The sequence below is a fragment of the Myxocyprinus asiaticus genome, chromosome 25 (assembly GCF_019703515.2).
Source record: "Myxocyprinus asiaticus isolate MX2 ecotype Aquarium Trade chromosome 25, UBuf_Myxa_2, whole genome shotgun sequence".
Lineage (NCBI taxonomy): Eukaryota > Metazoa > Chordata > Actinopteri > Cypriniformes > Catostomidae > Myxocyprinus > Myxocyprinus asiaticus.
Genome location: NC_059368.1, coordinates 20,737,634 through 20,763,126, shown reverse-complemented (window position 1 = coordinate 20,763,126; position 25,493 = coordinate 20,737,634). Strand labels below are relative to the sequence as shown.

Genomic DNA, 25,493 nt, shown 5'->3' with positions numbered 1-25,493 from the left:
ACTGAATTCTGAATGATGAAGCTCATCCCTTTTTATTTGAAGCAGCTACTCTTTAGCTTTCACAAAACTTTAAGGCGAGTTATCAAAGTTGTATTTTCCTACACAAGAGACATTTTCTTTCACACAGTATATGATAATTACTTATATCAGCTGATACCGATTATTGTCTGAAATATCAGTTTGTCACTAGCTGTGGTGTAAAAAAAATAGATAACTAAATAAGAAAATAAATCAAGACATAAAAATATATATATTTTTTTAAGTTGCATGAAACTAGGGGCCTGGGTAGCTCAGCGAGTATTGACACTGACTACCACCCCCTGGAGGCGCGAGTTCGAATGCAGGGTGTGCTGAGTGACTCCAGCTAGGTCTCCTAAGCAACCAAATTGGCCCGGTTGCTAGGGAGGGTAGAGTCACATGGGGTAACCTCCTTGTGGTCACGATTAGTGGTTCTTGCTCTCAATGGAGCACATGGTCATTTGTGCGTGGATCGCGGAGAGTAGCATGAGCCTCCACATGCTGGGAGTCTCCGCGGTGTCATGCACAATGAGCCACATGATAAGATGCGCGGATTGACTGTCTCAGAAGCGGAGGCAACTGAGACTTGTCCTCCACCACCCGGACTGAGGCGAGTAACCGCGCCATCACGAGGACCTACTAAGTAGTAGTAGGGAATTGGGCATTCCAAACTGGGAGAAAAGGGGATAAATAATAATAATACAAATAAAAAGAACTTGCATGAAACTAAAAATTAGTACAGAAAAAAAAAGACTCACTGAATCTATGGGGATCTTTGTGGCATTTTGTGTTTATATGCAGTAGTGAAAATTTTAGCATGATAACATTAACTATTTGATGTTTAGAAATGTCCATGTTGCTCACCCCCAATTTTGATAGATAATTAATAGCTCCATTATGCTTTAATGTCTCCCCCCACTTTTCAAATCATTCTTTCACCCCTGCATTTTGGTTATTTTTTTTATACAGCGAAGTAGTACAATGGTTTTCCAGAATATTTTCTGACTCTATACTATACTAAAAAAGTTTTGGCATAATGAGATGCTTTATATCTCCATTATGGAGGTTTGGCATATTCTATATGTGCCAAGGTTTAGCCTACTCTGAAGAGACCAATTATTCCAGTCTACCCTCCAACTTGGTGGAGCACTTCCTGGAAACGTGCCCTGGCCTATACCTTGTTGTGCATATACATTACGTTTGTGTCAATCAACATTTTACAAAAAGCATGAAAGGAGTATGAGGTAATATTTTGCCCTGCTTGGTTTTTTTTACATGATATTTAAGGCTGGTTCACACTGCCACAACAAACACCAACATTTTAAATATTCTAATGCTGGCTGTTGGATTTAGAATAATGGTAAACATAACTGTTATTGTCACACTGCCCGAACAAACACCAACATTTAAAACATTCTAAAGTGAATTGTTTGATTAAAGTGTCAGTCACACTACACTTCCTGCTCCATTCACTTTCACTGAAACGCGAGCTCATGCGAAGAAATTTTGCATTATGCTTCAAAGAAAAGTTTAAATTTGGCATATCTGATGATTTCCACACTGTCCCAACAAACACCAACATTTCAAATATTCTAACGCTGGCTGTTGTATTTAGAATGTTGGGAAACAACTGTCATTTTCACACTGCCCAAACAAAAACCAACATTTCAAATATTCTAAAGTTTGCTACTGGATTTAGAATGTTGGGAAACATAACTGCGATTTTCACACCAACAGTGTTAATCATGATCCAACAAAATACAACAAACAAGTTTGTTAGTATTTGTTGGGGCAGTATGAATGAGCACCAAATATACCAAAACCAGTACATTTACAACAGTGTGCAAGGTGTGCTAATAAAATGTTTAGAGGCCATCATGTGAAAACAGAGAAATGAAACACGAAAATCAAAGTAAAACATGCAGGAGAAATCTCCAATTCCACATAACTGTCTGAAACCAAAAGCTAATGTAACAGTAGTAGCTATAGTCTAAGCAAAATAACTAAAATAACCAGCAAACAGAGGCATAAAATGTCTTTAAAAAAGCTATTCCTGCTCCAAAGACCTAAGCATTTTTGACACTTTTCATGGGAAATCTCATAGGTTACTACTAGACATTGTACATTTTTTTTAATGTCCTGGTGAGTCAAGAAAGCAATGCAGAAGAATATGTATATTACATGAACTGGTACCCCCTCCTGTAAGATCTGTGAGCTTGCACAGTGCCAAACAGCATGTTTATGGTATGCATCAGTGGTTCTCAACTAGGGGGCCCGGGGCATCCAGAGGGCCTAAGCACACTTTCAAGGGGGCCACACGATATTTTCAAATAATTTAAGATAATCAAACTTCATTAAAATACTAAAAACTACTAAAAATTAAGATGTAGGAATACAATATGTAAACTGACATCATATTTGTAACTCTGAAAATGTACTGGTGAGTTCCCATTTGACCAGGTTTTTTCACTGCAATGTAGAGGTCTGCACAGACTAAATTTCCCATTTCACTGCTGCAAGTTTCATTTCACATCTGTCCTCTTGTAACAAATTTTACTCATAAAAAATGTATACATCAGGGGCAAGTGGGGCCTGCAAATAGGGCCTTGGAGTCAAAAAGGTTGAGAACCACTGCTATACATAACCTTGTTTCTTTTCTGAAAGTTGATAAATGTATTTGGGTGTGCAGGCATGTGTACTGTATGTGTTTCCATGTTCAACTGTGTGTTAATGTGTGCATGTTTAATGTCCTTTAAAATAAACCAGAAGTATGTAAGTCTGGTGTGTAGCTTTAAAGTTTAGATCAGTTTAACAGTTCATGCTAAAATATTCAAATGAAAATGGAGCTTTTCCAGGTTATTTCAAATTAAGGTCTATGGATAGAACACAGACAATAAAGCCAGTCTTTACAATAAAACACTTGAGGTGAATAAGAGTGAACCATAATGGTGTTGCATCTCCCTCTATTGGTATATTTTAAACAGTACAACAAAAATTTATGAAATGATAATCAAGTAACAGCCTTGTCTCATATACTCATCACACAGCACTGTTGTGGTATCTGGAGTGCAAAATATCTATAACATGTTAATTAACCTCCAAAAGGCGTGTGTGTGTGTGTGTGTGTGTGTGTGTGTGTGTGTGTGTGTGTGTGTGTTTGCTTTGTTAGAGAGTTACCTGTTCCAGACTCTTCAGTTGGACCTGTTTAAGCTCCCAGTAGCTACGCATTGTCTCTACTCTTTCAAGGTGGCGATAAAATGTCTGTCGACTCATGCCAAGCTCTTTGACCTGTGATTCCTGCCCCTCCATGGCTCTGTTGTTAAGAAATGCAGGACATGGAAGGGCAGTGTCTACTTTATTGGAATTGACACACACCCTATTCCTGTCTGCCGGACTTCTGAGCTGTTTGCAGAAAATAGAGAAAAGAGAAGATTAAATCATTTTTGGATATTTCATAAACCTTGAGTTAAGCAAAAGTTTCTGAAGATATGAATATTATTAACATTACTTGTTTGTCAGGTAACCAGTAACAGAGAGAAGAGAAACGATTGAAGCATTTTGGATATTTCATAAACCTGGAGAAAGCAGAAGTTTCTGAAGACATGCTTTATTGCTTTGATACCAGTATTGTCTCTCAGGTAAACTGTAACAGACCAAGGTTGAATAGTCTTAGAAAAATAAAAAAATATGGTAAAATTCCTCCAGACATATGCCATGTTCCACTGGCCAAAGTGGACATCCAACCCTTATTTATTCCACCTTCATTTTATTATTATTATTATTTTTATTTATTTATTTATTTATTTATTGTTATCTGTAGGGGCAAAATGATACTAGTACTGTCATTTCTGATTTTCCTTTTTGTCCTGATTATCCTTGATGATGATTTGCAGCAGAATAATAACAGTGAATTATAATTTATCTGTTTCACACATTCATAAATGCACATTCTAAATATATTTAGTGTTTGAAATAGCAATAGGGCATACAAATACCAATACAGAGGTTTTGTAATGAGCATAAAGAGAGTTTATTATTCTACACACTCCAGCTAAATCAGAAAAATACTTGCTAAATGTAACGAGGCATTGTTAAAATAGTTAATTTAATAGGTTTACCTGCACACCAATATGCTAATTAGGACCAAAAATCAGCTTGTTTAAAAACATCAAGCAAGAAACAGCGTTAACATGGCAACTGCAATCATCTAGTTATTCTCTGCTTTTAACTTCAAAACAAACAGGCATGTGCACAACAATTGCGCACATTGGATAAGACGTTATTGTTTTTACATGCAATGCGAAATCAGAGTAACCATATGTACCTACAGAGTTAAATGGCCAAAATCTACGTGTTTCGATCAGTCCATGCTCCATATATGACCTTACCCCGATAAACCAAAGCCATTTAAAGGGATTGTTCACCCCAAAATGTAAATTCTCTCATCATTTACTCACCCTCATGCCATCCCAGATGTGTATGACTTTCTTTCTTCTGCTGAACACAAATGAAGATTTTTAGAAGAATATTTCAGCTCATTAGGTCCATATAATGCAAGTCAACAGGGTCCAAAACCTTGAAGCTCAAAAAAGCACATAAATTCAGCATAAAAGTAATCCATATGTCTCCAGTGGTTTAATCCATGTTTTCAGAAGCGATATGATAGGTGTGGGTGAAAAGTGGATCAATATTTAAGTCATTTTTCCTATTAATCTCCACTTTCAAACAGCCCTCCTAAGTGCACTTCTCTCCTAAGAGTTATTCTTCATTTGTTTATAGCGACTCACATTCTTCGTGCATATCACCGCCTACTGGGCAGGGTGGAGAATTTATAGGAAAAAAGGACTTAAATATTGATCTGTTTCTCCCCCACACCTATCATATCGCTTCTGAAGACATGGATTTAACCACTGGAGTCATATGGATTACTTTTATACTGCCTTTATTTGCATTTTTGAGCTTCAAAGTTTGGGACCCTGTTGACTTGCATTGTGAGGACCAACATAGCTGAAATATTCTACTAAAAATCTTTGTCTGTGTTCAGCAGAAGAAAGAAAGTCATACACATCTGGGATGGCATGAGGGTGAGTAAATGATGATAGAATTTTCATGTTTGGGTGAACTATTTCTTTAAGGCATTTACATGATCACACTTGTTGTAAGCTTATTACAGTACATTGGACTGTCTGTCTGTCGTCCTTTGTGTCTATGTTTACCAAGTCTCTTTCTTTAGATATAAAGATAAAAAGTCTGATGGTTTTGTGGGCTCTATTATACAAAAAGAACAGATAGGTTGGAAGTGTGTGTATGAGCTCATGGTTATTTGCATTGGGTCAGTGAGCAGGTGCTGGGCTATGCTGAGGTCTTTGGGTGGGTGATGGCTGGGGTCAGCAGCTATACAGCAGCTTTATGTCTTTTACGGGGGTCAGATGGTCATTTTGTGCATTTGATTTTGAACACTCAAGTCAGGTGGTGACCCACAACTGATAAGACTATTCTCCAAACCCTTCCTATGCATACTGTGTTGGAAGTTAGTTGTATTATGCTTATTAATTCTTTAAGTTGTGTTATGTGTGAACAATAAAAAAGGGAATCAATTTTCAATTTAAGGGTAAGTATCTATAATTGATTGGTTTGAGTTAGATTTGTGTATGGGCTGAAAAAGAACAGAACTGATATTTTTTTATCATTATTTGTAAATACTGGGACTTGTCAAACTGAAAATATAAAAGGATGTTTGGCATACAAAACCATGGCATCTGAAAAATGATTTAAAAAAATTAGAAATAAGTTGCAGCTCCTTTCATGATGACATCCATTGAAACAAGAGAGATGTAAAACGTCAAAAACCATGATTATGCACTGTATCTGTCAGCAATAATTCAGGCTGCCTTTAGTCATCAACTCATAGCATGTTGAACCATCAGCATACCCTGGGATAACAGAAAGTCCTTGCCTGGAGTGGCCCTGTGGGGCAGGGACACCCCAACAACAAGAGCAACGCTCTATTTTCAAACCAGACACAACCCCTTATCTGATCTGGCGCCTGTGGTGGAAGCATTATTCCCTGGAATTAAATAAGTCTTTTGGTTATGATTGCGCTCTCTCTTTTAGTTTGTGGGACCCTTATCTCACATTTATTTTTAGATTCACTTTAAGTTTCTTTTGAGGTCTCTTACCATAATATCAGACATTTATACTGTGTGCAAAGAAAGCCCTATGAAAATTAATTTACTAAAAGGATTTGAAGAAAAAAACAAAACACTATGTTTTCTTGACAACCTAAGAACACATAAAATCTCAATTCAGAATCATTACTGAAGACTTCTAAAATTGATTTTTCAGATTTTTTTGTTTTTGTTTTTTTACAAAAACCTTCTCTAGGGAAACTTCATAGTTGCTCACGCAGTTGGTGTTTCATCCTGTATGGTGCAATATGTGCGTGACTGTGTACCGTGATCTTGGCCTTGCTTTCGTATTCTTCGGTGCCGTGTTACAGAGTCTTAATTAAAGGGCTTTCAATGGCTTATGCTAGCAACAGTTGTGAAAGTCAAACTCTCTGACTCTCTGACTGTGACATCCCAAGATTCTCACAGTTACCTAACATAACCGTCAATATGGGGTTCTCCTTGCTAGCATTTATATTTGTATATGTTTATGAACATGGTTACATTTCTGATTCAGTGTTTGTAACAGTATTTTAGGCAACAACATCTAGCAAGAAAAGTACATTTGGTATTTGGTTGTGGAATCTAAGTTAATTCTTTGCCAAATCAATTTAAATCTTCGTAGGAAGCCAGGAGAGTATTTGATTGTATTTATTGCCCAACTGTAGCTCAAGCCAGAAATGCAGCAGGACTTTGGCAGTACGCATGTGCTCAAACTTTTCTTGACGTCACTTATCTTAATTAGCTTTGAGTGGCAGTTTTTACTTGACAGCATATGGTAGGGGAAAATTTTGAGCGCTGAGACCAGGACAGATTGGCCAAAAGCAACCTAGTCTCATGGTGAGTAATAATACGAGATACTGAAATCATCTGAGTTGTCTTGTACAAAAGCATACAACGTTTACTCCTATTTAGAAAAATAAAACCTCTAACATAAACCTAAATCTAACCATAAGCTCTAATCCTTTAAGAAAACCCTAAACCTAACCATGATTTCAACAGGAAAATAACTTTTGTGTGGCATGGAAAATAGAAAACAGCGGAGTTTGGATTGAGACAAGGGAAGTGTATTACAGGTTAGAGACGTACATCTGTCATTTGTATTGCATAAATAAATATAGAATGAGTGAACAGATTTGTTCAAAGAAGTTTCCTTTTCTATAATAAAGTGATGGGTAGGAGGTTACCTAAAATTTGAAGCCTGTATTGTATGAATTTGAAATTCTGTATGTTGATTGGTTGGTCTTAAATTTATACCTTTTCGTACAAGCCAATTCATACAATATCTTACAATTTTGCCATCTCATACGAATTATTCCGAGTTGTCATAGGACTATGTTGATCAAAGCATACTTATTCCACACTGATCTCATTGGAAAATCTACAACAGGAGGTCTGCTAAAATCGTTCTATGCTAAATGTTATATCTCACTAGCCAGAGTGTAACATCCGAGGTTGTTACCCCTCCTACCAACCACCAGAGGGAGCCCTCTCCCGAATACTACCTCTGTACCATTTCTTTTTGGTGATTTCCTGTTTGAACTATATAAATACCATGCTGTTCCATTTTGACTTTGTGAAGTATTGCCCGTTTACCCTGCCTTACCAAGCATGTTTCCATTGCTGATTGTTCTCTTGTTATGACCATTGCCTGTTTTCCTGGATTTACTGCCTTTGGATACCCCTTTGTTTTGTTTGCCTTGTTGGACTGTCTTTTTGGTTTATTGGATTTTACCGCCTGCTTAACAACTACCTCTATTTGCCTGCCGATTTGGATTGTTTGCTTATGTACTTTAATAAACTTCCTGCACATGGATCCTAACACTGTCTCTATGGCCAGTTCGTTACAGAATACTTCGCCAAAAATGGATCCAGTGAAATTTCACAGCTCCAGGTCGCATTCGCGCACCAGTGCGAGGTATTAAGGAGTTACCAAGACCAGCTGAACAACCTACGAGCTGCCAACGAATGTTTGACACAATACATTCACTCACTGCCAGCTCCCCATGCTAAACCGTTAAGCTTTGCTCTACCTGATAAGTTTGATGGTTCTGCTGAAAAATGCCGGGGGTTTTTACGACAATGCATGGTATTTTTCTCAAATCAGCCTGAATCATTTGATCAAGATGCCAGGAAATGTTCTTTTTTTATGTCACTGCTTACCGGCAAAGCTCTCGATTGGGCCGCCGTTGTTTGGGATAAAGATACTCAAATCCAGGTTTCATTTGATTACTTCATTCAACAAATCCATAAAGTCTTCGAGTATCCAGCAGGCGGCCAAGATATCTCTGTTCAGCTACTTCATCTACACCAGGGTCATCGATCAGCAGCGAATTATGCAGTTCTGTTCAGGACACTAGCGGCTCAGAGTGGGTGGAATGATGTCGCTCTGAAGACTGTTTTCCACGAAGGGCTTAACCTGAAACTCAGGACGGAACTGACCTGCAAGGGTGAAGGTACGAATCTTTCTGAATACATAACTATGGCCATCAAGATTGATAACCTGCTTCAGAATGCTTCACGGCCTCAGTTTTGGTTCACCTCGAATTCTACAGTCTCAGTACAGGCCCAGGCATCCACTGTATCACCCGAACCCATGCAAGTTGCATACAATCGTGTTTCCATGGAGGAACACCAACGTCGACGCATAGAATACCTTTGCTTTTACTGTGGTTCACCAAGTCATTTCAATGCTGCGTGTCCACACAAGAAATCAAGTTCCCCTGAGTCAAGGCAGCACGTGAGTACCATGAACATTATATCACCCCTCTCGCATAATTTTCTGTTGCCTGTAGAGGTCTCCATTGGTGATCATGTAAGATGTGTTACAGCATTAGTGGATTCTGGGGCTGCTGTTAATCTCATTAATCAGGAGATCCTATAACCATCAAGATTGGAATTTTTCATGTAGAGAATCTCACTATATGTCATCAACTCACCCAAGCACGCTCTTACCCTGGGTCATCCCTGGCTGGCCATCCACGACCCATCGATATCCTGGAACCAAGGTGAGCTCACACATTGGTCAAGTTTCTGTCATAAACATTGTCTCCATGTTGCTGTTTCCAGGCCTTGCCTTATCACCAGCATTGAGAGTCCTGAATCACAGAAGGAGACCATGATTCCCAAGGAGTATGCAGAGTTCAGTGAAGTGTTTAGTAAGATTAAAGCTACGCAACTTCCTCCTCATCATCCATGGGACTGTGCTATTGAACTTCTGTCCAGTACAGCTCCACCGAGAAGCAAGGTCTATGCATTGTCACGCCCCAAAACCCTCGCCATGGAGAATTACATTGAGGAAGCCCTTGTCTTCGGTTACATCTGTCCCTCCACCTCCCCAGCTGCTGCAGGTTTCTTTTTCGTAGAGAAGAGGGATGGAGGTCTACGTCCCTGTATCGACTATCGAGGCCTGAACTCTGTCACCATAAAATATTGTTACCCATTACCACATCCCCTCAGCCCTTGAACAACTCCATGAAGCCAAGATCTATACCAAACTTGATCTAAGGAGTGCTTATAACCTCATCAGGATTCGAGAAGGGGATGAGTGGAAGACTGCTTTCATCACCACCAGGGGGCACTATGAATATTTGGTCATGCTGTATGGACTTGCTAACTCCCTCTCATTTTTCCAGTCCTTTATTAACAAAATATTCAGAGACTTACTGAATCTTTGTGTGGTAGCCTACATTGACGACATCCTCATCTACTCACAAAACATGGAACAACATATCCGGCAGGACAAGACAGTCTTATCACGTCTCCAGGAACACCAACTATTTGTCAAAGCAGAAAAGTGTGAGTTCCATACCTCTCATACCACTTTCCTGGGTTACAATATCAGCCATCAAGGTGTGGAGATGGATGTCTCAAAGGTAACAGCAGTTACCGAATGGCCTCAACCTTCTAAAATCAAGGAACTACAGCAGTTCCTGGGCTTTGCCAACTTCTATCGCCGTTTCATTAGGAATTACAGTACCACTGCAGCACCACTCACGTCGTTGCTCAAGGGAAAGCCAAGCAAGTTGCCATGGAACGATGCCACATACCATGCCTTCATCTCCCTCAAGTCAAGCTTCACGACCGCTCCGATACCGAAACATCCTGACCCCAATCTTCCCTTCAGATTGTGGGACTGGAGCGGTCCTGTCACAACGTCACGGAACACCAGGCAAGCTTTACCCTTGTGCCTTTTTCTCCAGGAAGTTTAACTCAGCTGAACGTAACTATGATGTGGGGAATAAAGAATTACTTTCTATGAAAGCGGCACTCGAGGAATGGCGTCACTGGTTAGAGGGGGCAGTCCACCCATTCCAATTTATCACCGATCACAAGAATCTTGAATATATCAAGGCAGCCAAGAGATTGAACCCACGTCAAGCATGATGGTCATTGTTTGTTTTTCACCAGGTTCAATTTTACAGTCACTTACCGTCCTGGCAGCATGAACAGCAAGGCAGATGCACTATCACGCAGACATGATCCACCACACCTCCAACCTCACCCTGGGTCCATCCTGCCAACATCTGTCATCATAGCACCGATTAGCTGGGACATTCATGGAGGAGATACAACAAACACAACAGCATGAACCGTCACCACCTAACTGCCCCCCTACCAAGCACTATGTACCCCAAGCTCTACATCATCTCTATCCAATGGGTCAACACTTCCCTGAGCACAGGACACCCTGGTATTCAAAGAACTGTTACCCTGGTACGTAATTCTTTCTGGTGGCCATCGTTGATTCATGATGTGACTAACTATGTGAAGTCTTGTCAGGTGTGTGCCCAATCCAAGACCCCCAGAGAACTGCCCACAGGTTGCTTCAACCACTGCCCATACCACAAAGACCATGGTCTCACCTGTCCATTGACTTCGTCACAGACCTGCCAAACTCCCATGGATATACTACCATTCTGGTAATAATTGATCGATTTTCTAAATCATGTAGACTTGTCCCTCTCAAGGGTTTACCCTCTGCCATGGAAACCGCTAATGCTTTGTTCCACCAAGTGTTTAGGATCTATGGATTACCAGAGGACATCGTGTCCGATCGAGGTCCACAGTTCACATCCCAAGTTTGGCAGGCGTTCTGCAAACAACTGGACATTAATGTGAGTCTCACCTCTGGTTATCACCCTTAGGCCAATGGACAGGTGAAATGTCTAAACCAAGAGATTGGCAGATATCTTCATAGCTATTGTAGCCGTGAACAGGAGAAGTGGAGCGACTTCCTGTCCTGGGCCAAATATGCACAGAATTCCCTCACTCATACCTCTATGGGTTTAACTCCCTTCCAATGTGTGCTGGGCTACCAACCCTTGATGTTCCCTTGGTCAGAAGAACCTTCTATGGTGCCAGCGGTGGACGATTGGATTAGGCGAAGCGAGAGGGTGTGGGACAGCGCACATGTCCGCCTACAGTGAGCGGTCCGAGCACAACGCTTCCAGGCTGACCGACGGAGGTGCCCCCATCCCAACTATCAGCCAGGACAGAGGGTCTGGTTGTCCACAAGGGATCTCAAGTTGCGGCTACCCTGCAGGAAGCTCAGTCCAAGTTATGTGGGTCCTTTCAGAATTATCCGTCAAATAAACCCAGTTACTTACCGTTTAGAGCTTCCTGCTAATTACCGCATTTCTCCTTCCTTCCATGTGTCCTTGCTGAAACCCGTCCACCCGGCGTCTGGCTCTGGAACCATGGATTCTGAGCCACCACCTCCATTGGAGGTTGATGGAGCCCCAGCGTATATGGTCAGAGAGATCATGGACTCGATGACAAGGGAGCCAAATGCATCACTTGGTGGACTGGGAGGGCTATGGACCAGAGGAGAGATCATGGGTAGCCGCCAAGGAAATGCTGGACCCGTCCCTGATCCAAGAATTTCATCATGCCCATCCTAATCGTCCAGCACCATGACCAAGGGGACGTCCCAGTAGAAGAACACCAGGAGTTGTTTGTGGGGGGGGGGTTCTGTAACATCCGTTCTTGTTACCTCTCCTACCAACCACCAGAGGGAGCCCTCTCCCGAATACTAACTCTGTACCATTTCTTTTTTGGTGATTTCCTGTTTGAACTATATAAATACCATGCTGTTCCATTTTGACTTTGCGAAGTATTGCCCGTTTACCCTGCCTTACCAAGCGTGTTGCCATTGCTGATTGTTCTCTTGTTATGACCATTGCCTGTTTTCCTGGATTTACTGCCTTTGATACCCCTTTGTTTTGTTTGCCTTGTTGGACTGTCTTTTTGGTTTATTGGATTATACTGCCTGCTTAACAACTATCTCTATTTGCCTGCCGATTTGGATTGTTTGCTTGTGTACTTTAATAAACTTCCTGCACGTGGATCCTAACACCGTCTCCATAGCCAGTTCGTTACACAGAGATGTAAAAAAAGGAATGTAACGTCAAAGCCACATGGTGGCGGTTATTCGAGTGGAAAATAACTCAGAACTAACAGACAATTTCCCATGTGATCATTTTGACTTTATCTCCAAGACACTTCAAAAACACCAAATCTACAGAAATTATGAACAGAAGTTAATGCAAGCTGCACAATAGCATGAAAAGGTGGATTTTTCATATTGATTTAAACCTATGCTGGCCAAGAAATGATAAAACTTTTGGTAAATTAATTCAGAGTGAATTGAATGATGACTAATCTCTTGTAAAATGAAATAAATATGATGACTGTAAAGCCTGTGCCGCTATTTTTTACACATACACACAAGCACCACGGAACGTTTAATCTCTGATCTTGTATCAACACCATCACTCTTGCAGCTGCCTAATTCAATAGCAGTGCAGTGTAAAATTACACACACTTCAAAGCATTTTCCACTTACACCAATTTCCACTTACAACAATACTCTACACAAGCATTCAGATTGAGAGAGTTAAAAGTGTTTTATCTATTAGGCATGTCATATGTGTGTTTGCATGTAAGGGCTTGTTTATGCAACAATACAGCAACTGTTGGATTCAATAAAAATGTGCATGATTGCAGTACTGCATTCTTAATGCCATTATGTGATTTGCTAAAGATGTGACAATGCAGACATGGACAAGACACAAAGAGTAATTTCGTTTCAACTTACATTTAATTGGGCAAGTCTTCTCTTTCACTCCGATTGAGATTCTCCCTTCTCGCTTCCTTTTTTTAGTTTTTTTTTTATGTAAAACACAGTCTGTCTTGATGTTGTGTGGTAAATCTCTGACCAGTCTGAGACATGATCTGTTGTTCTCACAGTATACACTGTATATGTGGCACACAGTCAAATAAGTAGGGAGAGAAAGTCAGTAGGATGTCCCTGTAGAAACGGGTCAGCACAGCTAGATGTGAGTCAAGTGTAAATATGTTGGGGGGCGGGGGGTAGACATGTTATTGTGGAGGGTGTGGAATTTCAGTGCTATGTGCTTGTGTGTATGTTCGGGAGGGACTCGTCTACAATTTGTGAAATAACATTTTAGCTCTTAAATTTTTATATTGATTTGCCACACATTAGTCCCACAGGTGGGGAGGGATTTATCCACCACAAAGGCACTGTAGACATTTGTAGAGTAAATATACAGCTTTAAGGCTTAAATTAAAAGTTTAATGGATAGGAAAGAAGATTTTCCTATACATCATATGGAGATAATGCAGCGGTAAGGACCAACTCCCTGGCTTTTGAAGACTAAAAACCTTTGCCTCATCACTAATATTATTTATAGCCTTCAGCTGTGATTGAAGTGGCAGTTAGAAACTACCTCACAGTCAAAGTCTGTAAGACTTAGGTGTGCACTATTTTTGCAACAATGCAGGTTAAGGTTTAACACCTGTGGTAAAACTGAGTTGAGAAGGCAAATCCATATCTGTACATAAGCAACAGTTCCTATACTTATGTTATTAAGAATGCCATTTCTAGAATAATGATATTGATTTAAGTGGGATGAAATGGATTAGACCAAATTTGGCATACTTGAGACACTTTAACAGGTGATGATCTCTTTGCTCCTCACTCTCGGTCCCTATAGTTCAGTCTATGGGGGGGCAGTTATTACATTTCCAGATGTTTGATACAATTAGGGAGCTGATGTGTGCCTGCCTGTCTGTCAGCAAAAGAGCAATGTTACATATTTATATCCAACCATCCCCCCTAGCACCAAGGGAGCCAAATCATACTCCCTTTCCTCTTTGACTAATTCACTCTCCTCTCTCGCTCTCTGTCTCTTGCTCTCTCTCTCTCTCTCTCTCTCTCTCTCTCTCTCTCTCTCTGCACAGAGACACTCTGGAGAAAGTAAGCATGCAGTGTGAGGTGTGGAAACAGCAAACCGTGTTGCTGACATTATTATTTTTTTCAACCTCAATCTGACCTGTAAGTGTTGCTGTCTGTGTGTAATTCAAGAGCACCAATGGTGTGTGTATGTGTGTGTGTGTGTGCATATATATAAAACATATCTATATAGCACATAGAAAGCCCAGAATGGGTGTTCCTCACGTTTTGGGCATATTCTGTTCCCATAATTATTTAAGTAAAATTTAAAGAAATAAATGTTTAACTGTGCACTGCCTTCCAAAGAAAAAAGGGGGCGTTATGCACCAAATGCTAAAACCTGATTAATTCAGTGGCTTACAAATTATATTATTATGGGTGCGTCCATTCAGAAGTGATCATCCCTATGCCCTATTCCTTTTGAAGTCTACCATCCTCTGTGAGAGATTTGGAGGGTTGAAAGGTTATTGGTCATTCGGAACTCACTTTTAAAGTAATTTTTAATGGACATTCTGTTTGAAGCAAACTTATTTCCAAAAAACTCCTTATTTCCAAGAATGATGCATTTATTAAAGGATTGACATCAGGTTAGACACTTTACTCATGTACTTGTTCTTGTTAAAATGTCCCGATACCTCACATCATACAACTGAGTAGAGCTGTTTTTGTGCGAGTGGCTGAACAGAGAGTTTATTGAGCGTGCACAGAGACGCACGAACTGAGCATACTCTTCCAGCACGTCCTCTGTAGCACTGGGAAATATACTGTAATATTAACTGGTTTGTTCTGATATTTCATTGAAACAAGAAAAAATATTCAAGGGCTTCCAAGCGCCATATGAGTGAGGACATACTGTAAGGAGAGAGCGCTTAAAACACTAACACTTGCACATCTGTGCCTGATGCGCGCGCTCAGCTTGCACATGAAGTGCAATAATTTTGATCAAATTAAAATCTTATTTGTAACGCAAGTAACAACAGAACAGAAGTTATAATTGTATAGCTATAAAGAGTAATTCTTTGAAATATAAACAGTATGTCATGTGTATTCTGTTGATTCATGTCTTTTATTTTGAAATGTTTAGTTCCTGTTTCCCTTGTCATGTGATTCCTGTTTTCCCTCCATGTTCATATGTCATGTTTTCATTGGTTTATTGTTTAATTATCTTGTTATCAGTTCTGTTTGTTCATTGGTTTATGTTCCCCTATATCAATGTATTTAAGCCTCATGTTTTCCATTGTGTGGTGGTCAAGTATTGGATGTGAATGTTGTTTTGTTGTCAAGTCAAGTCAAGTCAAGTCAAGTCAAGTCAAGTCAAGTCAAGTCAAGTCAAGTCAAGTCAAGTCAAGTCAAGTTCATGTTTTTGTTAAATCACGTTTATAGTTAGGGTTTTGGATTCACTTTTGTAAATAAACTGCACTTGGGTTCTCATCTTCATCATCTTCGTCTTCATCACTGCCGCAGCCAACATCGTTACAGAATACTTGACCACCCATGAACCCAGCAGTTTTACTTCAGCGCCTTCGTCACGGCAATCGTCCCCTGGAGGACTATGTCAAGGACTTCTGCGGTCTAGCCTGCCAGGTGGACTTTAATGAGGTTGCCCTCAAAGACTGTTTCAGATTTGGATTGAATGAGTCCATTTCTTTTTTGATGCCTGGCAGTCGCAGTTCCCTCAGCCTGGTTCAATATATCGACCTCGCCCTACGGATCATTGGTTCCATGTTCACTGTGGGGGAGGCGGATGCCGAGCCAGAGTTCCACGTCATGGCCGCCGCCGAGCCAGAGTTCCACGTCATGGCCGCCGCCGAGCCAGAGTTCCACGTCATGGCCGCCGCCAAGCCAGAGTTCCACGTCACAGCAACGCCTCAGCCTGCTCCATGCCACGTCACAGCAACGCCTCAGCCTGCTCCATGCCACGTCACAGCAACGCCTCAGCCTGCTCCATGCCACGTCACAGCAACGCCTCAGCCTGCTCCATGCCACGTCACAGCAACGCCTCAGCCTGCTCCATGCCACATCACAGCAACGCCTCAGCCTGCTCCATGCCACGTCACCGCAACACCTGAGCAGTGGGACCTGGAGATGGTTCCCACCCTTATACCCACCCTTAGTTCTCCTGAGCAGGCAAGGGGAACTTTCGGCCCTCCGATCCCGCCTGGACCCTCCGAGCCCTGGACTTCGCCTTGGCCTGTCGGTCCCTCGACATTGCCTCAGCTCGGCGTTCCCTCGGCTCCACTACGGTCCTTCAGCCTGTCGGCTGTGCCGGGGTCCCTCGTCCCTCCGGCTCCTCCTTGGTCTGTCAGTCACCTGGCTCCACTTTGGCTCTCCGATCCTCTGGCTGCGCCTCGTCCCTCCGATCTGTCAGCTTCACCGGGGACCTCCTTCCCTACGGCTCCACCTTGTTCCTCAGTCCCACCGGCTCCACCTCAGTCTTCCGATCCCTCAGCTCCGCCTTGCTCCTCCGAGCCTCCAGCACCACCTTGGTCCTCCCTGCCATCGGCTCCACCCTGGCCCTTCGAGTCTTCGGCTACTCTCCGGGCACCACGTTCCATGGCTCTGCCCCTCGAGCCTCTCACGGCTCCACCTTCCATGGCTCCGCCCCTCGAGCCTCTCATGGCTTCACCCCCCACGGACTTTGCCCTGGTCCCATGACCCTCGCCCTTTCTCGCCACGCCACGCCCCACGCCTCAAGACACCCCCCCGCTCCCTACAGAACTTTGAATTTATGTCATGTTTTACGTGTTTTGTTTATGTGTTGGGGTGTCGGGAGCCACCACTTAGTGGGGGGGATATGTCATGTGTATTCTGTTGATTCATGTCTTTTATTTTGAAATGTTTAGTTCCTGTTTCCCTTGTCATGTGATTCCTGTTTTCCCTCCATGTTCATGTGTCATGTTTTCATTGGTTTATTGTTTAATTATCTTGTTATCAGTTCTGTTTGTTCATTGGTTTATGTTCCCCCATGTCCATGTATTTAAGCCTCATGTTTTCCATTGTGTGGTGGTCAAGTATTGGATGTGAATGTTGTTTTGTAGTCAAGTCAAGCCAAGCCATAGTCAAGTCTAGTTTATGTCAAGTTCATGTTTTTGTTAAATCACGTTTATAGTTAAGGTTTTGGATTCACTTTTGTAAATAAACTGCACTTGGGTTCTCATCTTCATCGTCTCCATCTTCATCATTGCCGCAGCCAACATCGTTACACAGTAATACCTTGCATCACTTCATAATATAATAAAATGGAATCTGATTCTGATCATTGTGATGGGTCACACCCAACACTTAGAGCAGCTCTGTATGTGCTTTGCAATGCTACTGAATGGATGTCAAAAAAGATACAAATGTGAATAAATGAGTATAATATTTTGTATAAGACGCATCACTGTTCCATTATAAGAGTTCTTTGTGAGTGAAATACCCTATCCTTTATTATATGTAGGGCCTACACAAGCATATCACAGAGCACAAATTATGATTAAAACTTGCATAATATTAAGCATACAATATAAAGTTTATGCATAGTGGCAATCTAGTAGCTTCTAGCCATTTTTTAAATTATTACAGCGATGTGGCCTGCGGCTTCTTATATTTTTCTGCATTTGGCCCCCGACTGAAAAAGTCTGGACACCCCTGGTGTAGCGCATTTTCAACGCACAATAGTACCACTCAAAAACTGGAATGGGGCCTCCGTGGAACAGCGAGCCCATGGGCCCAGAGGTACTTACAGCACCCCTGGTTGATTGTTTTATCTCTTAAGGTAGCAGCCTCCGGTAGCCTGTAGAAATTGATATTCTTTGGCTAGTGATCAATATATCAGAGAGTACCAAAAATAACTGATTTGTTTTTAGAAAATAGTTAGGTTGTGAAGACCACTGAAGATAGCATACTTCCTCCACAAACAAAGCCCCTGTTGTGAAGGGCCTTTGACAAGTTTTTATTGCATAGGACCTGTGATCCAACTGTGACTCACCCTTTATGCACAAAGTCCAACTGATTAGTCCAGCACTGTCACAGTCATTGACTGCAACTGGTTTGTGTTGCTGACAAAACATAAAGTGAATTTCCTATCGTCCATCACTCTTTAGCTCTCCAAAAAGTCAGCACGCTCAAATGTTCACCACCAAAATTTGACTTTGCTGGTTGAAAACAAATAAGTTGTACATGCAATACAATAAAGAAAGCATATAAAAAGGTCATAAAAAGGATGGGTGAGTGTGAGATTGACTCACCTGTCCTATTTTACTTCTACAGTTTGCTTGTCTGGCTTGTTCTGCGCATTATGGGCGTTACTAGTCCATTTATAACGCATGACTGTGGGGTAGGCTTCTCTCTCACACAGATTTACGTTTGGAACAAGCATCTTCCATTACATGTAAGGCAAATTCTATTGGCTTTGCGACTTCCGCGTTTCTCTATCAGTTTTTCATACGTATTTTTTAGCACATTTATTGCGAATAAGAAAACAAAATGCATCTTAAATGGCTAGAATGCACATTCCCTAGGCAAGCTCTCTGAAGACACACTTAAGTAAAAATGTGGAAGGTGGAAATGTTTGAATTTGACTGTTGTCAATATATATAGTTATATAATTGCATAAACTGTGGTACTCACAATTTGTGTTTCTATGCAGTGATATCAGTCAGTCATGGATGGTCTCACTCGTGCTAATAGTGTCTTCGCCCTGGACCTCTATCGGGCTCTGAGTGCGAGCAACGCCGCGGGAAACATGTTCTTTTCCCCGCTGAGCATCAGCACAGCGCTCAGCATGGTCTACTTGGGAGCCCGAGGAAACACATCCAAAGAAATGGCAAAGGTAAGGGTTGGGCGCCACGCTTGCGGCCATATTTTATTAATGCATATATATATATATATATATATATATATATATATATATATATATATATATATATATATATATATATATATATATATATATATATATATATATATATATATATATATAAAGTATATTTTAAACTAGCCTTACCATTTGTGATTGGGAAGTCGTACTTCAAAAGAAAACCACAACCCAGAAAAATAAAATTTTACCATCGGTGAAGGAAGAATGGGGTGTGGTCTGTGACTGTCAAAAAGTAAATATTTGTTCATAGTATGATTTTTGCATAGAGAATAAAGCCTGTTTCATTAGACCGTCAGTTAAGTTAGTTATTTCCACATTTATGATAAACTTAGTAATAAACCAAAAAAGATTTTTTTTAAATAGTCCCAAGAACTAAGTTGCTCTTTCAGAGAAATCTTCTGTCCTTCAGTTAAGTGAGATCTCTTGCCCAACTCCAACAAGCTACTAAGTGCATATAAGACATTACTCAGAATAATACTTTGTGTAGTCAGTCACAAAATAGAACAGGAAAACTATAAGTTACAGTATTGGTTTATGCATTGTAGTAGCATATTAATTGCACAGCAGTATCCATATGTTGACAACAATCATACTTAAGATGTTTTTATTCTTTTAAGCTTTTAGAATTTTATTTAAAATATCTAACCACACACAATCCCATTTTTAAAGCAGAATTATGTAATTTCTGTGAAGCTAGCAACCAATCACAATGGCAAAAATAAAGTTTTTTTTTTTTTCTTTTTTCAAAACAAGTTTTTTTTTATACGCCCCCGGTCTGCCATTGGTCGAACAAAGAGATAGTCCCGCCCCCAACTTACGCTATTGGTTGAGTAATGTTGTTGGGGCGGGTCTAAGTGGATTGCTCAAAACAGAGCAGTTTCCAAAGCGCCATAGAAACAGAGTTTACCGTTTACGAGAAAATTAACATATGAATGGTCTCTGCGTATTAAGCTGAGATAGAAGAAAGTATTTCAACACTGAAAAAGTTGCAAACTTCAGATTTAAGGTGCTGCTAATATTACATTTGTTGTGAATGCCTAGAGTGAAATTGCAGAATGCAGTGCATTTTTATTAATATCCTAGACACAGATTAACCAAACACTTCAGTAGCCAAGCAGTGTGTGATGGTTTATGACTCACATAATTGCCTTTTTTTTTTTCAACTGGTCAAGCAGTTTTTAGATTATATATATATATATATATATATATATATATATATATATATATATATATATATATATATATATATATATTATAAATAAACAATATGACAATATTATAACATTATGGTAGCCTCAAAACAAAGACTGTTTAGCCCAAGATAGACTACTTGTATTAAAATGAATGGTAGAAATTGAAACGCCTAATATGGCGGATGTAGAAAAGGAAGTCCCGCCTTACAGATAAAAGAGTCAATCACCTTATTGATACAGACATCGCCTGTCAGTCAGCTCGAGAACGTGCATGTGCATTAGCTTGTCCAGCCTGAAAAACAGAGCTAAAGAAGCACAATTTGTGATAATATTGTTGTCAGTTTTTACTGCTGATTTGAAATATTTTCCTTGATCATAATCTTGACCAACCATTTTGGAGATTTCAATCTTTTCGCATTCAAGTAGATAGGAGCTATAATTTCATATCACTTGTATCCATAGAAAATAACTTCTAGAGATGGTCACCAAGTGGAATGATTTGCCGTGAAAGGGACTTTGCTCAAAAACAACAGTTAATGTGTACTGAAAAGGAAAACTGTTTAATACTCATCCATCTCTTTGCAGGTTTTGTCCTTCAGTTCTGTCTCTGATGTTCACCCTCATTTTGCAACCCTCACCTCTGCTATCAATAGTCCTTCTGCCTCCTACATCCTTAAACTGGCCAACCGCCTCTATGGAGAGAAAACATTCAGCTTCTTACCTGTGAGTCCATTCTGACTTTAATTTAAATGATACTAGACATTTTGTTAAGTGCTTTGCCAAATTTTAACTTGTCCCTCTTATACCATTTTTGAGAAAGTCAAAGAAATGGATAGGCTGAGTTGCACATCTTTTTTTTTTTTTTTTTTCATTTTCTCCCCAATTTGTAATGCCCAATTCCCAATGCGCTCTAAGTCCTCGTGGTGGCTTAGTGACTCGCCTCAATTCGGGTGGCGGAGGACGAATCTCAGTTGCCTCTGTGTCCGAGACCATCAATCCGTGCATCTTATCACGTGGCTTGTTGAGCGCATTACCCCGGAGACATAGCGCGTGTGGAGGCTTCGCGCTATTTTCCGCGGCATCCACGCACAACTCACCACGCTCCCCACCGAGAGCGAGAACCAAATTATAGCGACCATGAGGAGGTCACCTCATATGACTCTACCCTCCCAAGCAACCAGGCCAATATGGTTGCTTAGGAGACCTGGCTGGAGTCACTCAGCACACCCTGGATTCAAACTCGCAACTCCAGGGGTGGTAGTCAGCGTCAATACTCGCTGAGCTACCCAGGCCCTGGCTGAGTTGCACATCTTAACTATCAATAAATTATAGCTCAGTAATAGTTTAATATAAAATAATAGCTCAATTTTATACTATACTTATTTGATTTCATCATTTGTGCATTGTGCTCAAAATGATATTGCACTTATCTGAGAGAACATCGTCCATGTATAAGTTACACTAGTAAAATGAATGCATGAGGGCATTCATTCTTTTTGCAAATGAGAAACTGATTCTGCCTTTATTTTGTGCTGCAGGAGTATTTGGACTCCACACTGAAGCTGTACCACGCTGACCTTCAGGCGGTGGACTTCATTGGAGCATCTGAAGAGTCGCGACATATAATCAATAAATGGGTGGAAGAGCAGACAGAGAGTGAGAATAGTTCCATTTAGTTCCTCTTCATATAAAAAATATATACAAATAAAGTTTTAAAGATGCTGTTTAGACTTGTCATTACTCTACTCATTTTACTTGTTATTTTGCGTATGACATAAATTTGTGTTTCTCAGATAAAATCAAAGATCTTCTCAAGCCTGATATGGTCACCGGTATGACCCGACTAGCTCTGGTTAATGCCATCTACTTCAAAGGGAACTGGCTGAAGAGATTTAATGCTCAAGAGACTAAAGAAATGCCATTCAAAATAAACCAGGTGTGATCCACATTTCACACAAAGCCATTTTAGTGCTTGTAACACATCATTGGAAAGGAGGAGGCGAGAACAAGCTTGACAGTATAAATAATATTTTAATAATAAAATAAACCAAAAGGACAAACACACACACAGGTGTCAGACAGCTGTCCGTAACTCTCTCTCTGTCGTACTGCCGTCTCCAGTCGGCCTTATCCCTCTCGGGCTTAATCAGCCTTATTAGGGGCTTAATCAGCCTTATTAGGGGCCGAGTGTGCGGAATCACGACCCGGCCCCGCCCTCTGCCTTGCCACATTCCTCCCCCATTCTCTCAGGCCAGGGAGCCCCCGGCATGACGTACACCCCCTCCCCCCCCCCTTCCCTGGGGGGGGCATGCCTTCCGCCCCGTCTGCCGGCAGGTCATTCCTGTCTACTTGGATCAGAGAGGGGACAAGGGGAGGGAAACAAACAAAAAAAAATGTGGCACCTGTACGCCGTAACGGCGACATTGCCAAATTAACACAAACATTTAAAAACATAGGGAAAAGGCCAACACGGAGCGGCAGCGGGAGAGAGAGAGAGAAAAAAAAAATTTACTTGCCGGTTCTCCGATACGCTGTAGTCTGGTCCTCGGCTACTCCTCCACCCTCTAGTGGATGATAGCCGTGCCTCCCCGGGTGGATCGGAGGCAGTCCTCCGGCCCCTGGCGGACGGAACGCCCCGCCGCGTTTTTTGGTGGATGGTAGGGGTCTCCCCCGCCCCTGGCAGCGGTAACCGCTCCAGGCGGTTGGTTGGGAGCCCCTCCTCCCCTCGCGGTCGGCAGCTGTTTCTTCGCTTTCAGGCGGCCGGGCTCCTCCGTCCCACGGCGGATGGCTGCAGGTGCTCCTTTGGGGTGGATGGTAGTGGCGAGAACTCTAGTATGACGCATCCCTCCTCCTTCCCGGGTTTCGGCACCAGTGTAACACATTATTGGAAAGGAGGAGGCGAGAACTGTCTTGACAATATAAATAATATTTTAATAATAAAATAAACCAAAAGGACAAACACACACACAGGTGTCGGACTGCTGTCCGTAAATCTCTCTCTGTCGAACTGCCGTCTCCGTTCGGCCTTATCCCTCTTGGGCTTAATCAGCCTTATTAGGGGCTTAATCAGCCTTATTAATCATGATTAGTCATGATTCCACACACCCGGCCCGCCCTCCGCTCTGCCACAGTGCTGAAACAGAATAAATAAAACTTTTAGATTATTGTTGAATTTCAGAGGTACATCACACACCTCTCCCCACTACACACTGATAAAAAGGCTCAGGCTAACATAGATGAGAGATGTGCTCTAACACACATTCACACCTATTTAAAAAGTACATATGATGAATATGAGAAGCCCTACTCTATTTGCTGTCTCTCTCATTGGTAAGTATCATTATGTGTATTTGTCTTATATCAGAATGAAAGCCGGCCAGTTCAAATGATGTACCAGATGAAAAAGTTCCCCTTCAATTACATCCATGAGCACCGCTTGCAAGTTCTGGAGTTACCATACGTACAGGAGGAGCTCAGCATGTTGGTCCTTCTGCCTGAGGAAACTCAGGATGGCACCGACTCTCTTCATAAGGTGAGCAAAACCTGTTATGATGATCTCCTAGACCTTGACTGTGTTGGAATCTTGGATGTTCTGAAATACAAAGTATTTGTTTGTGTGATTAAAAGCTGGAGCGTGAGCTGACCCTTGACAAGCTGCTCGAATGGACCAACAGAAACAATATGGACACCCAGACAGAGATTGTAGTGCATTTGCCCAAGTTCAAACTGGAAGCTGAGAGCTCCTTGGCTGAAATATTGGTGGGGATGGGTATGACCTCTTTGTTCCAGGGGCCAATGGCTGATCTGACAGGCATGAGCAGTCAGGGTGGCCTGTTCCTTTCGTCAGTGGCCCACAAGGCCTTTGTGGAGGTAAATGAAGAGGGCACAGAGGCAGCAGCAGCTACGGCAGGCCTTGTGACTTTCTGTATGATACGCGAGGAGCACTTCATGGCTGATCACCCCTTCCTGTTCTTGATCAGGCACAACCTCACCAACAGTATTCTCTTTTTTGGCAGATTCAGAGGCCCATCTTAAAGATGCCATGTCTTCTCTCTTATACCTAAGCAAAGAATAAATACTATTCTCCAAAATGTTTTTTAAGTTGATAATTTTACATTTTGTGTTAATATTATATTTTTCAAAATCAGAAAACGCCTATAGATAATGTGTTGGATTTGGATTTAGTTGAATTTTAGTTCTGTGAAATGCGAAAGGAGAGTAATATACAGTAAGGAGTAAGGGGAGAAGTGCAAATCCAGCAAACTATCCATGCTGCTCTTTTTCCATACAATGAAAGTGGATGGGGACCAGTGGTTGTCAAGGTCCAAAAAGGAAAAAAAGTCTGTTGTCGAGTGCACTGCACATTTGGCTCTCTGCAAAAAAAAATGTTTTAATAAAAATTGTGTGTGTCATGAACAAGATATTTAACATCGTATTTATCCATTTTGATTTGGTAGACTTAGTATATCTAACATGAAAAATATGTTTTCACAATAAATTCCATGCCATGAACAATAGTTTTTTGAGTAGAAGTTAACTTTTAAGAGAAGATACCTTCTTTGGTAACTATAACATAATTCAGAATCAGAATGAGCTTTATTGCCAAGTATGCTTACACATACAAGGAATTTGTCTTGGTGACAGGAGCTTCCAGTGCACAACAATACAAAACAGCAACAAGACAGAGATAATAAGAAATCATTAAAAATTGAATAAAAAAATGAAAATGAATAGAAAATAAAGTATATATAGAATACACAATAAGACTATATATATATATAGATATATGCGTACATATACACATATATACATACACACACATACATACATGCACATACATACATACACATACATAAACACACAGACATGCACATACATACACACAAACGTAATGCAAATCTAAATACAAATGTGATATATACAGTGCAAAGGAATGTAATGGCAGAAGAGGTTGGATGTGTTTGATAAATATAAAAAGACAAGACTGTGAATTGCAC

General features: G+C 41.0%; 2 protein-coding genes across 2 annotated transcripts in view; one reads left to right on the top strand and one right to left on the bottom strand.

The window, feature by feature from the left end:
- Window positions 1-19,190, bottom strand: part of mylk4b (myosin light chain kinase family, member 4b) — a 66,895-nt gene extending 47,705 nt beyond the window's left edge. The window contains exons 1-2 of the mRNA XM_051655106.1: window positions 19,054-19,190; window positions 3,196-3,420 (exon numbers count right to left, since the gene is read on the bottom strand). Coding sequence (XP_051511066.1) covers window positions 3,196-3,327 — 132 coding nt within the window. The 5' untranslated portion in view covers window positions 3,328-3,420; window positions 19,054-19,190. The remainder of the gene's footprint in view (window positions 1-3,195; window positions 3,421-19,053) is intronic.
- Window positions 19,088-25,013, top strand: LOC127416030 (leukocyte elastase inhibitor-like). Its single transcript, XM_051655108.1, has 6 exons — window positions 19,088-19,255; window positions 21,082-21,219; window positions 22,035-22,152; window positions 22,290-22,432; window positions 23,861-24,028; window positions 24,124-25,013. Exons 1-6 carry the CDS (start codon window positions 19,088-19,090, stop codon window positions 24,529-24,531), a joined length of 1,143 nt encoding a protein of 380 aa, XP_051511068.1. The 3' UTR covers window positions 24,532-25,013.
- Window positions 25,014-25,493: the final 480 nt, after the last annotated feature.